Source organism: Lycium ferocissimum, chromosome 6, assembly GCF_029784015.1.
Source record: "Lycium ferocissimum isolate CSIRO_LF1 chromosome 6, AGI_CSIRO_Lferr_CH_V1, whole genome shotgun sequence".
Taxonomy (NCBI): domain Eukaryota; kingdom Viridiplantae; phylum Streptophyta; class Magnoliopsida; order Solanales; family Solanaceae; genus Lycium; species Lycium ferocissimum.
Window position 1 is genome coordinate 14118518 of NC_081347.1, and position 14917 is coordinate 14133434.

The 14917-nt window shown below is 40.5% G+C and overlaps 1 protein-coding gene across 1 annotated transcript; it reads right to left on the minus strand.

Moving 5' to 3' along the window:
• Window positions 1-209: 209 nt before the first annotated feature.
• Window positions 210-1175, minus strand: LOC132061137 (uncharacterized). The gene is made up of 3 exons (XM_059454002.1): window positions 776-1175; window positions 489-730; window positions 210-458 (listed from the first exon to the last, which is right to left on the minus strand). Exons 1-3 carry the CDS (start codon window positions 1173-1175, stop codon window positions 210-212), a joined length of 891 nt encoding a protein of 296 aa, XP_059309985.1.
• Window positions 1176-14917: the final 13742 nt, after the last annotated feature.

Genomic DNA, 14917 nt, shown 5'->3' on the forward strand with positions numbered 1-14917 from the left:
GTCAATTGCTTGAATTGATCATAAAATCGCAAGCACTTGTCATCCTTTGTTTTTTTACTAACCTTTGGGGAAAAGGCGATGAAGATTTGAAAAATTGAGTCAAAGGGCGAAGAGCGCCAGAAAGTTTTGCCTTCCCTTTTTCATTTTTTTCTCCTTGCCTTAGGATTTTCAAGATTCTGCTTTTCTTCAGCTATAATTGGGATTTACTCCTATGTTTCTTCCTCCACTATAGTATCAGACATATTAGGTTGTGCCTCTTCGTCAACAATCGGCTCAAGATCAATCACCTTTTTATCAGCATCTTGAATTATTTTTCCACTTCGGGTGCTAATAACAGCTACATGCTCCACAGAGTTTACCCCATTACCTTTCGGATTTGGAACTGTATGACTTGGTAGGTGTCCACATTGAGGAGTATACACTTCTCTGGAAAGGTCTCTGAATTGTGATTCAAGCTTCTAAATGGCAGCAGAATGAGATAGTTGAACCTGAGACATTCCTTTTATTGTGCTTTCTGTTCTGTCCTGGTTCATTAGCATTTTCTGCATCATGCTCTTTAGCTTAGCAGAATCATTAGCAGCATTGCTAGCTGAATTGTCTCTCCACTGCTGAGAATTTGATGATTGTCCCTTTGGCGGAATATAGGGGTTAGAGCTCTTATTTCCATAATTGTTGTTATTGTAATTCCCTTGATTGGGATTTCCCTGATCATTTCTGTTGTAATTGTTCCCTTGAAATTGGTGTTGAGGCTTCTGTCATGGGTGATGTCCTGGACCTTGATAATTTTGCCTCTGATAACCCCCTTGGGAGTTGTTGACATAATTAGCATCTTCATAATGTTGTTGCCCCTCTTGGTACATCCCCTCAGGGACTTGATACATCCCTGGTGGAGGAGGTGGTAACTCCTCAACAACATTTACCCCCTGTGCATCCTTCTCTGCCAATTTCTTTGATAATAGATCCACCGTAGTTTGCAATTGAGCAAAGGCATGATCCCTCTCATGGTTCTCCTTTGCGACAACGGCTAGTGATAGACTACTATAAGACAAGCTCTCGTTATCATTTGAATGCCAAGCTTGATTGTGGGTGGTGAGCTTATCGAGCAAACGTGTAATGACAAATAACTTTTCCATGAAGCATCCACCAAGGGTAGTATTTACAGCAATCTGATTCATTATATCTAATCCTTTGTAGAACTTCTTGGTGAGAATAGCATCCGGAAACCCGTGAGTTGGGGATTGAGCTAGATAGTACTTGAACCTCCCCCATGCAGAATATAATTATTCCCCTGGGAGCTATTTGAACTCAAAGATCTTATCTCGAAGTTCGGCCTTTTTGCTTGGTGGAAACCACTTCTTCAAAAATGTATTGGCTAGCTCACTCCAAGTGTGAATGGAATTGCTGGGAAGCTTTTCATACCATTCCCTTGCTTGTCCAGCCAAGGAATATTTGAAGACCCATAACCGAAGTGCATCAACAGAAACAACACCTTGGGATTGTTGAGCACATACGTGCAGGAAGTTCTTCAAATGTCGGAGTGGACAATCCTCCGAAGAATTTCAGAAATAACCTTCAAGTTTCAACAGCTGATAGATAGAGCTATCGATTTTGAAAGTAGCATTTCCAGTCCTAGGAGGGACCACAGCAGAAGCATAATCAGCTTCATTAATGAATTCCGCAAATATATTCTCATCTTCCTCTTCTTTCGGTGCAGGTGGGTTCACTTGGAGCCCACCTTAGTTTCCTTGGTTTCGATTGTGTCTTCCTGCCATTTTCACCTGGTTTACCAAAAACAGCAAACAAGGTGTGATGGAATAGAATTTTTTTTAAAGAAAAGTACACAACAATCAGTAATTTCAGAACCGTATTCTCCAGCAACGGTGCCAAAATTTGATACGCTCAAATTACACTTATTAGTGGCGTAAAGCGGACGTTGTCAAATATAATAACCCAAGGGGTCGAATCCCACAGGGAATATGGATAGAAAAGGGTACTAATTATATGCGATACTGGTCTTTAAAGGCTTTAATCCTATTCCGAATAGTTTGGAATATTTGTTTTGTAACATAAACTAATACTTTGACTTGAGTTGTAATTAATGCGAGAGAGAGACTAAGGTTGTGTTCCCCGTTTTGATTAGATATTATGCTCCAGGTTTCAATGTGATATACTTCTAATGGTTGTTCTAATGATTTGCACTTGATCTCTTAAAGACTTCCTAATGTTTCCCAACAGTTAGGCCGTATTTCCTCTTTATGATTTTCCCAAATACAAAAGAGTTGATATCGAAGAACGACCAATAATGCCAATTAGACTTGTTCTTATTCCTAAGTTAGTCTATTAAATGAGGGTTAACGCCCCGAGTCATTGTTATTCAATCTTACCAATGCTAACTCACTTTCCTAAGAAAAGTTAGAATAATGGCTTAGGCTAATGCTTGCAATCATTACCCAACGCTAAAATACAAAGATTGAATAAATACCAACAACCATTATGCATATATCAATAGTAGAATCCCATTCACATAATACCCATCATGGGGTCCACAACCTTAGAATTAAAGTTAGCTACTCATGCTTTTGTTCAACAAAGAAAGCTTAAAAGTTGACATAATGTACTTACAATGGTAATCAATGTGAACTAAGGATGATATTGATGCCTTAAATGCTCCAACAACTTCATCAAATATTTAATGCTAAGAGTTAATGTTCTAGAGAGAGAGAGAGTAATGATGAAAAAAACCTAAACTTAACTATTTATAAGACCAAAAATAGCGCTAAAATTTTGGACAAAGACACCCTTCGCGGCATCGTTACGGACCGTAACATGTGTTACGGTCCGTCCTTTTGTTCCGTCCTTTGTCAGCTTGCTGTTAGGTCAACCATTACGGCTTCTTTCGATGGACAGTAACACAGGTTACGGTCCGTATCTTCCAGCGGATCATGGCTTCAGTCTTCAGTGGATAATGAATTACGCCCCGTAACTTGCGTTACGGACCGTCCTTCTGGTCGTAACATTGACAATACTTAGGCATCTTACTGGAATTTTCCTTCAGATTACGGTACACGTTACAGCCCGTAACATGAGTTACGGACCGTCCTTTTGAGGCATGTATCTAGATTTTCCTCTCAAGTTACGGATCATGTTACAGTCCGTAACTCGAGTTACGGACCGTCCTTTAGCTCCAAGTTGTCCATTTTTCAGCAATTCTCATCAGTTTCGTTCCTTAGTCAACCAACCCTACAAAACATCAAAATAACATAAGAAACGATATAAAAACACTTAAAAACAAGTAAAACTTCTAGTGAGAAGACATAAAATGTGCCAAAATTCACGGCACATCAGGGACCCGCGGAGCCCATGCACTACAATCGATTTCGGAATAACATTGGAATCGGCCATGCAACAACGATACCCGAATATAACCATCGGACATCGGCCTCCTCACAATCACTCAAAAGAGTTGTCAAATATCAGTTTCATAAATCGACGATTTCAGAATTGAACCTCGGACATTAATCTCACAATCACTCAAGTAAAGAGTTTATCAAGTATCGGTTTCATATAAACAACGATTCGAATGGATCTTCGGACATCGCCTTTTTTCACAATCACTCAAGTAAAAGAGTTTATCAAATATCAATTTCGCTCAATCAACGATACCGGATCATCGCCGGATATCTGCCATGCATGATAGTTATGAGAGAATGTGTGCAATGCATATGTCAATCATCAATAAGTAAGCTCAATATCACAAGTACCTCAACGGGGTACGCCAATAATGCATCACATCACGATACCAACAGTGGGTATGCCAACATATATCAATCCAGTACCAACAGCGGATACGCCAATAGTATATCAATAATCTCAAGTACTAACAGCGGGTACGCCAATAATATATCAAAGTATAAATACGAACAACGGGTATGTTAATCCTATCCGAATCAGGACAACAAGCGACATTCGTTATCTACCAACTACACATGGCCTCAAGCCAACATAATTAAGCAATCAAACACATATAACGGGGTGGCTAGTCCCAACACACATCAGGGCCCAACCTAAGGCAATATCCATCCCAACTTCACACCCGAATGTTCACGTGCTGTCTTCGACATCATAATCTAAATATGTGATTCACTATACTAAGTCTCACCAAAGGTAAACCATAACGTACCTGGACTGCCGAACTGCAACACCAACAAGTCCCTCTATCGCCTCTTCCACTTCTCGAAGCTCGAACTAAAGTAGTCTAAGCATAATCGAATTCTAAGTTAGAAATCATGGAGAATGATACTAATATTACTATGATATCAATTAGGTCCCTTTTAACCCTAGAAATTGGGAAAATGGGCCCACAAGGGAGAAATGAGAAATTCACGGGTAAAATATCAAATTGAATTCTAGGTAATCATAACCCAATCATTAATTATTGATTTAGCGAAAGAATTATCCCCAAATCTGATTTCTAGTAAAAACCCCGAAATTGGGTATGAACCCTAATTCTCCAAATCCGAAATTCACGTTAAAAGTGGAAGATATATGATTACTAAGCTTAGATTTATCAAGTTTTATCACCAACATCATCAATTCATCATATAGGACCCTAAGGGAAAATCTCCCAAAACCCTTATTCAATTTCCAACTCTAAGAGATTGTAAAAGGGAAGGGGGAATTCTAAGATGCTTGTGATTAAGGAAGAGTAAAGGATTGGACAAAGTTTTATCACTAAGAATCTACTCAATTTGTCTCCAAGAACAGTTTCTCTAAGCTCCAATATCGAGATATGAAATAATGAAGGTCTAAGACTTATTTAAGACACATTTAATGAAATGTCACTGCCCGTGACTGCCACGGCGGAGGGAGTGCCACTGTATGGAGTGCCGCTACAGCGGTGCCGCTACGGCGGCTGGGACACCGCCGCAGCGATAAAGCCTAAATCACTCATGACCGCTCCAACGATCATCATATCTCCATAGCGGTGCCGCTGGGGCGGCTCTGGTGCCGCCGTTGTGGGCACCAGACACCAGATTCCCCATAAATTTCTAAGTTTCAATCGAAAATCCGGTTATTCCCGAGGCCATCTGCTCACAATCCGATCACCTAAACCTATACAAAAATACGCTACGAACGCACTCGTGATCTCAAAATTTTTAACGGAGGTCTCGTTGACCGAGTCAACCACCGATGCCTACTTCCTAATTCCCATCCAAAGTCCCGAAATGCACCAAAATGCATTGGGAACCAAACCAACCATACATAAAGGTTCTAAACAACCATCTGGACCTCTCGGAGTTGACGAAACTCTGAAAAAGGTCCGTTTGTCCAAAAGTCAACCTCGGGTTAAAAGTGAGTCAATTAATGCTCGGAAGTGGCGAAAGTACCAAAAGAGCCATAACGACCAAACGGGTCGTTACACTTCTTAATTCTAGGGTTGTGGCGAAAAACATGATAGTTAGTTTGGCGACAATTATTATCTATTAAATTTTCATATTTTGGGTTGCTTATTTATTCTTAATCTTAATTGGTTGATTATTTGGCCAATAGTTGAACACTATCTGTGGCGTGTGAATTGAACTAGGGATAGGGAATTTGCATGCGTAATAAGAATAAATAGGGCTTGTTCGATATAATCGTTTCGCTAATGAGGATAGGAATATACCCTTTAGCTTTGCTTAGTTGAATAAGGAGAATTAAATGCGTTCTTGTTACCTATGACGACCATAGGGAGATAGGCATTATAGTAGCATCTACAGGCTTGTGAGAAACTCGGAAGATACTCATAAAGTTATAATTAACCTGTCAACAAGTAACCCAGGAAATAAGATAGGTAGAATTGTCAAAAGATCAACTGAATTGTCGAAATCCATGACCCTAGAACTTTCTCTCATCTGATAAACTTTACAGTCTTCGTCACAAATTTCTCAGTCACAAAACACCTATCATCAATTATTTACTTTCAGTTTTAGTTTAGTCACAACAAACACTTTGATTGTCACTCGCTTGAATAGTTTCATTCAAATTTGAATTAGTTTAACAGTATAAGAATCTAAGTCTCTGTAGGATCAATAATTGGATTTAAAGTTCTATATTACTTGTACGACCACGTATACTTGCGTGTGCGTTTGGGAGCAACAAGTTTTGGTGCCATTGCCGGGGACTTAGAAAGATTTACTATTTTTCTAATTTGAGTTTATTTTTCTATTCAAGTCTTTACTATTTTCGTTGGTCTACTTGTGTCACTTCAAGTTTATCTGGTTTATGCCAAGCACTAGAAGTTCAAGAAAACCGTTAGTTGATCTTGATCCCGAAATCGAAAGAACTTTACACAGACAGATAAAAATGGCTGAGGAAGCAGCAAGACTTGCTCTTGAAGTGGCAGAAGGGGAAAGAAACAAAAACGAGGATGAACAGGGTGTAAGAGAGATCTTTGCGAGGGCACAAGAACAACAAATTCTTTTGTCCAATTATGCTATACCTAGTCTGGCAACTATTGCTAAGCCTATTGTCAGGCCTGACATTACTGAGAATTTTGAGCTGAAAGAAGGAACAGTGCGGCTGGTGCAACATACGTGCTAGTATATGGGTAAGTCTAGTGAAGACTCGCACAAGCACTTGATGCAATTCGTAGAGTTGAGCGATTTCCAATATAAAGATATTCCTGATGATTATGTGAAGCTTTCTTTATTTTTGTTTTCATTGATTTGTGAAGCAAGAGAATGGTTGACAAATCTGCCTGCAGGTTCTATCACTTCTTGGGAGGTATTATCGAATAAATTCATCGACGAGTTTTTCTCACCCAAGAAAACAAAGAAGCTGCGAGGGAGAATTTCTAAATTCACTCAGAGAGACTCTGAATCTCTAACACACGCTTGGGAAAGGTATAAGGGCTATTTGCGAGATTGCCCAGATCACATGCAGCCAAAGGAGATCATTGGAAACTATTTGGTAGAAGGACTTAAGCATGAATACAGGGCCTTGTTGAATGCTTTAGCTCAGAGGCAGATCTTAAACAAAACATATGAGGAGGTGGAAGCTCTCCTTGAGTTGATGTCCGAAGGTGCTTATGAGTATCAAGAGACGAGCCGGGGGTTACAATAGAAAGGGCCTGGGGTTCTTTAAGTAGATGATGTTGCGGCTATTCTAGCCGATGTAAGTACTCTTACTAATGTAATGTTGAGGGTATTTCCTCAAGCTCAGTAGGTCCAACTAGTTCAACATATTCAGCAAGCAGCATGTGTATGTTGTGGTGAGCCTCATGAATATTCTAATTGCCCTTTGAATCCAGAATTCGTCCATTATGTGGGGTAGCAGAACCGTGGTGTTAGAAATCGTGGGAACCATTATGAAAATACTTACAATCCTCCATTCGGGAAGCAGGACTTCCACAAGCCGAACAATTATCAGCAACCCCAGGCTCAGCCAGCTAGCAATTTAGAAGAGATAACGAAGGAGCTTATAGCTCAAACACAAGTAACGCAACAGCAGAATCAGAAAATTCAGAGTGAGATGCAGAAATCTATTCACAAGCTTGAGCGTCAAATGGGGCAGATGGCTATTATGCAGAATGTTAGAACACAGGGTGCTTTTTCTAGTAATACTGAGAAGAATCCCAAGGAGTGCAAGGCAGTCACCTTGAGGAATGGCAGAGAACTTGAAAAAGTGCCTCCGAAAAAGAAAAACGTAGCAGCAATAGAACTTATCCCTACTAAGTGAGCTGAGCCAGAGCCGGAAGTCGTAGAGATTGTGGTTCGACCACCCCTTCCTTTTCCACAGCGACTTCAGAAACAGAAAGCAGATTTGGCTTGTTAGAAATTTCTTGAACTCTTAAAACATGTACACATTAACATTCCTTTCGTGGAGCTTTTGCAAGAAGTTCCAAAATATGCTAAGTATATCAAAGATGTGGTTGCGAACAAAAGGCGTTGGATAGAGTTTGAGACCGTTGCACTTACTGAGGAGTGCAGTTCTAGAGTGAGGAGTAAAATTCCTCCAAAGTTAAAAGATCCGAGTAGCTTCATGATTTTGATTACTATTGGCAATGTTGAAGTTGGGCTAGCATTATGTGACTTGGGTGCTAGTATTAATCTGATGCCTACTTCTGTGTTTCGAACGTTGGGCTTGGGTGAGCCTAGGCCAACGACTATTACTTTGCAGCTAGCTGATCGATCTTTTGCTTCTCCTGATGGTATTATTGAGGATGTTCTTGTGAAGGTAGGCCCATTTATTCTGTCGATTGATTTTGTGATACTTGATTATGAAGAAGATAAGAGTATTCCTTTCATCATAGGAAGAGGATTTTTGGCTACTATTGATGCTGTGATCCGAGTTAGAGATGGGAAGATGTCCATGATAGTTGATGGACAAGAGGCGAATTTTGATGTGTTTAAAGCTACCAAACTTCTAGCCCATTATGAGGATTTGAAAATGATTACCGTGGTGGAGTCCGAGCTCACTAATGCAGAGTTAGACCACTTTCTAACTTTGCAAGATCCTTTGGAGACTTTGACTTTAGTGTATGGGGAAGACTTGATGATTAATGCAGAAGTCGAGAAGTGTCTTAGCATCCTTGACACTTCATGTGCTTATTTGCGAGCAAACACACTATTTGAGGAGTTAGACAGACCAGAATTGTAGAAAAAGCCGAAGCTATCTATAAAAGAGGCTCTAGTTCTTGAGTTGAAGCCATTACCTCATCATATTTGCTACGCTTTCTTGGGTAGTGCAGACACATTACCTGTGATCCTCTCTACTTATTTGACTGATGTTCAGGTTGAACGTGTATTGCGAGTGCTAAGAGATCGAATTCGAGCTCTCGGGTGGTCGATAGCTGATATTCGAGGTATTAGTAGTTCGTTTTGCATGCACAAAATATTATTGGAGGAAGACAGCAAGCGTAGTGTTGAGTGCCAGAGACGACCAAACCCGATCATAAAGGAGGTGGTGAAGAAAGAGGTAATCAAGTGGCTTGACAGCTGTATTATTTATCCCATCTCTGACAGCAAATGGGTAAGTCCTGTACAATGTGTCCCGAAGAAAGAGGGCATGACTGTGGAAGAGAACGAGAAGAATGAATTGGTGCCTCAACGAACTGTTACTGGTTGGAGGATATGTATTGACTATCGCAAGTTGAACAACGCCACCAGAAAAGATCACTTCCCATTGCCCTTCATGGATCAGATACATGATAAATTGGCTGGGCACGATTATTATTGCTTTCTAGATGGCTATTTGGGCTACAACCAGATCATGATTACACCCGAGGATCAAGAGAAGACTACATTCACGTGTCTATATAGCATGTTTGCATACCGGAGGATTTCTTTTGGTTTGTACAATGCTCCAGGTACTTTCCAGCGATGCATGATGGCTATTTTCACCGATATGGTGGAAAACTATGTGAAGGTATTTATGGATGACTTCTCTGTTTTTGGGAACTCTTTTGATGATTGCTTGAACCATCTTGATGCCGTGTTAGCTCGTTGTAAAGAAACAAACTTGATACTTAGCTGGGAAAAATGCCATTTCATGGTTCGAGAGGACATTGTTCTTCGGAACAAGGTATCGAGCAAGGAAATAGAAGTTGACAAGGCGAATATTGAAGCAATTGAAAAATAGCAACCACCCGTTTCATTTCGGGGAGTGCGCAATTTTCTTGGGCATGCAGGCTTTTATAGATGGTTCATAAAAGATTTCTCGAAAGTTGCTAATCCGATGTGCAAGCTGTTAGAAAAAGATGTGAAGTTTGTGTTCAATGAAGCCTGTCAGACGACTTTTGATGAGTTGAAGAAGCGGATAGTGTCTGCTCCTATTATCATCGCACCTGATTGGTCTCTGCCGTTCATTTTAATGTGTGATGCAAGTGATTTTGCTGTGGGGGCTATCGTTGGTCAGAAGAGGGACAAGATATTTCATCCAATATATTATGCCAGTAAGACACTCGATCCAGCCCAGATGAACTACACGGTTATAAAGAAGGAGTTATTGGCGGTAGTCTACGCTTGACAAATTCTGATCATATCTTGTGGGTACAAAGGTAATTATTTATATTGATCACACTGCAGTTCAATATTTGTTTGCGAAGAAGGATGCAAAGCCGAGGCTTATTTGTTGGGTGTTGCTGCTGCAAGAGTTTGACATTGAGATTCTTGACCGAAAGGGCACATAAAATCAAGTAGCAGATCACTTATCGAGATTGGAAGATTGGGAACATGTAAATGAAGCAGTGGTGATGAGGGAGACTTTTTCTAATGAACAACTTTTTGCTTTTCGGTCAGCTAAGGTGCCATGGTATGCAGACATGGTGAACTTTATAGTGAGTGATATTTATTCCCCTAGTGCTAATCACGAGAAGAAGAAGCGAATTTTGCATGATAGCCATTTCTACGACTTGGATGAATTTTGCTATCATGCATATGAGAACGCGAAGATGTACAGGGAGAGGACAAAGAGAATTCACGACAAGCGCATCCAACCTCGTGAGTTTGAGCCTGGGCAGTTAGTTTTGTTGTATAATTCTAGGCTGAAGATTTTCGGAGGGAAGTTGAAGAGCAAGTGTTCTGGGCCGTTTGAAGTCGTTCGGGTAACCACATATGGGGCGGTTGAGCTGAAACCGCTTAATGCAGAGCGGACATTCTTGGTAAATGGCCAGAGGGTCAAGCACTATTTTGGAGAGGTCATCATTCTAGAAAAGACCTCGGTTGATCTAGAATAGGCTTGAGAGCCTGCGTCGTGCCGCGACGTTAAATCAAGCGCTTCCCAGGAGGCGAACCTTGTTTGTACAATTAGCATATAGAAAAAAATATAATAAAATGAGAAAAATACAAAAAGTGTCATGCCACGACCTTAACTAAGGCGCTGGTTGGGAGGCAACCCAACGTTTTTACAGTTATATGTCACTATTGTTCATGTTGCAGGACTGGGGAAGGAGGAGGACCATAAAATACGCTAAAAAGTCAAAAAATCGTTCCAAGTTTGTCTTATGCGTTGCTTCCGCGACGCGGCGCCAATGCCTGAACAAAAATTTGACTGAACCTTGTTTTTGCACGTTGCACACACGACGCGGGTGTAATGCCTGAATAAAATATTAAGTGAGTTGGAATTATCCGCGTTGGATCGGCGACGAGGTGCCAACACGGATGGGGCCCAGTCCGTAAAATTACGTAAGTTTAAAAACAACCACGGCCCTTCACTTCCATTCTCAAAGTTTTTTCTCCCAAATCTCTCAAAAACTCAAAGACCCCTCTCCTAATCCCTTTCCTTCAAAGTCAAAGTTCAAGACCTTTCATCCATCCCTCATTAATTCAACAAGGTAAGTAATTTCTCATTCATTACATGAATTCCAATCCCTCTTCTTCCCCTTGTTCTTGAATTGTGAAAAGTTGTAAAGTTAGGGTTGGTGCGTTTGGGCAAATTTGGGCGGGGTTTGGTATTGATGTGCTTGTGTGAGGTGTTTATGGCTAGAACATGAATCCCATTATACAAGGGAGGGTTTCACACCCTACCATTGTTGTCAAAACTAAGGGAAGACTTTATTCCCGCAAGGTGTTCAATGAAAGTCCTAAACCAAGTTTTTTGTGAAAATTGTGAAGTCTTGAGTAGCAATGGAACATTAAACACACATAGAAGCCCTTGTGCGTCACCTTTCACAATAAATTCAAAATTAGGATGGAGAATTCGGAATTTGTGATTTTCCAACTCAAATCCTACAACATGAGCTTGCTTAATTTTTTTCTGTCTCTTTTGTTTATTTGCTGTTAGTATAGAAGTAGTTAGCTTCTTTTATTTTGATTTTTGTAATGTAGTTTGAAGTAAGTATAGGGTCGGTTCAACCCCAATGGTGAGAATACAATGTAATAACTATGCTTAGGGCCCGAAAAAGTGAAAAGGGCACACACTCTAGACTTGAGCATATGACATAGGATTAAGTATGGGGTCATTCCACGACCTCCTTTAATTTTTGAATTGTACTTAGCGTGTGATGTGATGTTGTTTTGCAAGCGAGATGGTTAACACAAAGAATAAAGGGAAGTCTACTGCTACTTCCTCCCAAGGCACAAAACGGAGGAGAGCGAACCCCACACCCCCCAAAGCTAAAAAGATAATCAAACCGCTAGGGGGGAGGGGGTAAGAAACCAATCATCCCTATCCCTCGAGCTCCACCTTCAAGGCCCAGGCCATATATCTAAGTATCCGGGAGGGATTAGTACCACATTCAACCCCGCAGCGGGGTACATCCATGAGTGTGCCATCAATGACACCCTATTGCAGCGCGCTTTAGGAATGTGTACAATAAGCTTGTAGATATGAGGTGGGTGTGCATCTTTGAGACACCGAGGCCAGTTAACATCAATCTAGTTCTCAAGTTTTACACCAATGTCACATTCGATTGATATGGCACATGGGAACCGACTACCTATTGCAGGGGAGGGGATATACCCATCTCACCATCCCTTTTGTGTGCACACTTAGGAGTTACTGATTTTCCTATCCAGCCATTACTAGACTTCATCCACATGCCTCATTATAAGGCCATTTGGGAAACCTTGTGTGGTGTTGATTTCAAAGCCTTATGGGCCCGTTATGCGAAAAAATATCGAAAGCACAAATATATGAAGATGAGTAATTTCAATCAGGAGGTGTGGGTATGGTTGCGTTTATTGAACTACCGAATCTGGCCATTGGAGCACTATTTTGAGGTGCAAAAGGATCGGTTATGCATTGTATACTTCCTTATGACCGGGCATCCCATTAACATAGGGTATTTAATAATAAAAGAGATGAAGAAGGTCCGACAACACACCCCACCGAGGTTGAATATCAAAAATACTCTCACGGCTTACTTGATGAGCTTGAATGACAGATTAGCATAGCCGTATGATTAAGTGTTACCACCTCCTGAGAATGCCCTTGACATTTCAAATGTCCGAGAGCCCGAGTTGAGCAAAAAGCGACTCACCCCCGCGGAGGAGAGGGCCGCCCAATCCACAGTGCTGGCCCAACTTTACAAAGGGATGATGTGGCAGCTGAGCACTTTAACGTAGATATGTCCAAAGTGTTCGCTGTGATCCCGCACACCCCGTACTCCCGAGCTATTGTAGGTGATGAGGTCACGTTAGCTGCCGAGGAGGATGTGAACTCGACATACTTGATTGAGGCCGATAGTGCAGCTGGTGAGGAGGTAGAGTCCCAGATGAGGAAAGAAGATGAAGAAGCCGAACCGGTTGACGGCGAGGCTGATGAAGAGGATTACATTGAGGAGGATGACTAGGCCCTAATAGGCCCCAGGGAGTATCTGTCCCCTTACTTTTATTTTTATCTTTTCATATGCATTGAGGGCATTGCATGAAAGTAAGTGTGGGATGGGAGTACGTCTTGAGATAGAGGATGCTTATGCCTTAGGATTTAACTTTAGTTTATTCTTCCTTTTTAGTTAGGATTACTTAAAAAAATGAAAAGAGATACACCAAAAGCCAAAAAGTTTTTTATTTTTTTATTTTTTAGATTAGGCCCTCGGCAGTGGCATAAGGCATTCGTTAGGATTTCATTTTTATTTTTTTTCTTAGTCATATAAAGGATTTTTCCTGATGACGGGTGGATGACAACCTGCTTGAGGAAAAATTAGTCCACAGGAGGACCATTCAAATGCTAGGTGCTCGGGTTAGGTGAAATATTGAAAATGTGAGCTATTCTTGATTTTTAATGTGAAAGCATGCCGTGAAAAGAGATGACCTCTCTCGAAATACTTAACTTGAAGCTTGTTTGACTCATATATGATTCACTTGGCATTGTTGATATGTTGTTGCTTAATCCGAGGGACGATATGGACCCTTTCTTGCATAAATTGTGTGCCATGTGTGTGTGAGGTGTTTGTATGTGATCCATGCTTTGTATTGATATCTAGAACTTGCCCCGTGTGTTCGTGAAGCGAAATGAAGTATGTTGTAACTTAGGAAGTGATAGAGGCGTTTCTTTGTGAGCCTAAATTTTAACTTGTTCCTTCCAACCCGTGCATGTACATGTGACCCTAGTTAGCCTCGTTGAGCCTTTAGCCTTTTTGTTTGACAACAATTGATAAGCCATACCCGTTCGTTCTTTTTAGCCTATTGTTGATCCAATAAACTCCTTGAGCACTTTAGTGATAAAATGATGTAATTGGAGTTGGGAGTTGATGAAAAGGGTAGTGTTTACTGGTTTAAATCGAGTTAAGTCTATTGGTGCACCTAAAACGAAGCAAAGCTTGCTTGTTAGTTGGGAATATGAAAAAAAAAAAAGGAGAAAAAGCCCAAGAAAAAAAAGTTAGTTTTTATGAATAACAGTTCCCTTCTAACTTGAAATTGTTGAAAAAAGGTGGTGCTTAATTGTGATGAATAACGAGGGAGGATTGGGTGGTTGGTTCTAAAATGATAAGGAAAGTGTGCAAAACGAAAATGTTGTATGTATTAAAGTGCTTAGGGAGGTTAGTCATTATTATCCAAATGATTCCTACCCATCCACCTTAACCTACATTACAACCCTTTTAAGTCCTACTTTATCCTAGGTTTGATGTGCTTATATTAGTAAAGCGGTTACACTAAGGGCAACCCTATTGTATGTCGTATTTAGCATGTGATATTCTTTGTGAGAGTGAGCGTATTTGCTGAATTCATGTCCATTGAAATGAAAAGTTCTCTATTCTTGTGAGATGTATGGACAACTCTTTACTTATGAGGGCACATGGTTGACAATGGATTGGTGAAATGTTGGATTCTTAGTTAAGTAGCATGACTACTTTGTTTTAAGTGGTGTCTTTGGGTCATGTTGTCATTAAAGGAAAAGTGTTCTTGAGATGGTCGTTGGCTGATGTTTTGAATTGAAATTCTGACTTTTGGCATGTCTTTCGAAAGAATTTGTTTAAGTGATTGGTTTTTGAAAT

What these genes read in the sequence shown, in the direction of transcription:
- LOC132061137 (XM_059454002.1), bottom strand. Translation starts at nt 1,175, where the DNA reads ATGAATCAGATTGCTGTAAATACTACCCTTGGTGGATGCTTCATGGAA. An exon ending in TCAGAGGCAAAATTATCAAG is followed by an intron (nt 731 to 775) that starts GTCCAGGACATC and finishes ACCAATTTCAAG; the next exon opens with GGAACAATTACAACAGAAAT. An exon ending in CAATAAAAGGAATGTCTCAG is followed by an intron (nt 459 to 488) that starts GTTCAACTATCT and finishes GCTGCCATTTAG; the next exon opens with AAGCTTGAATCACAATTCAG.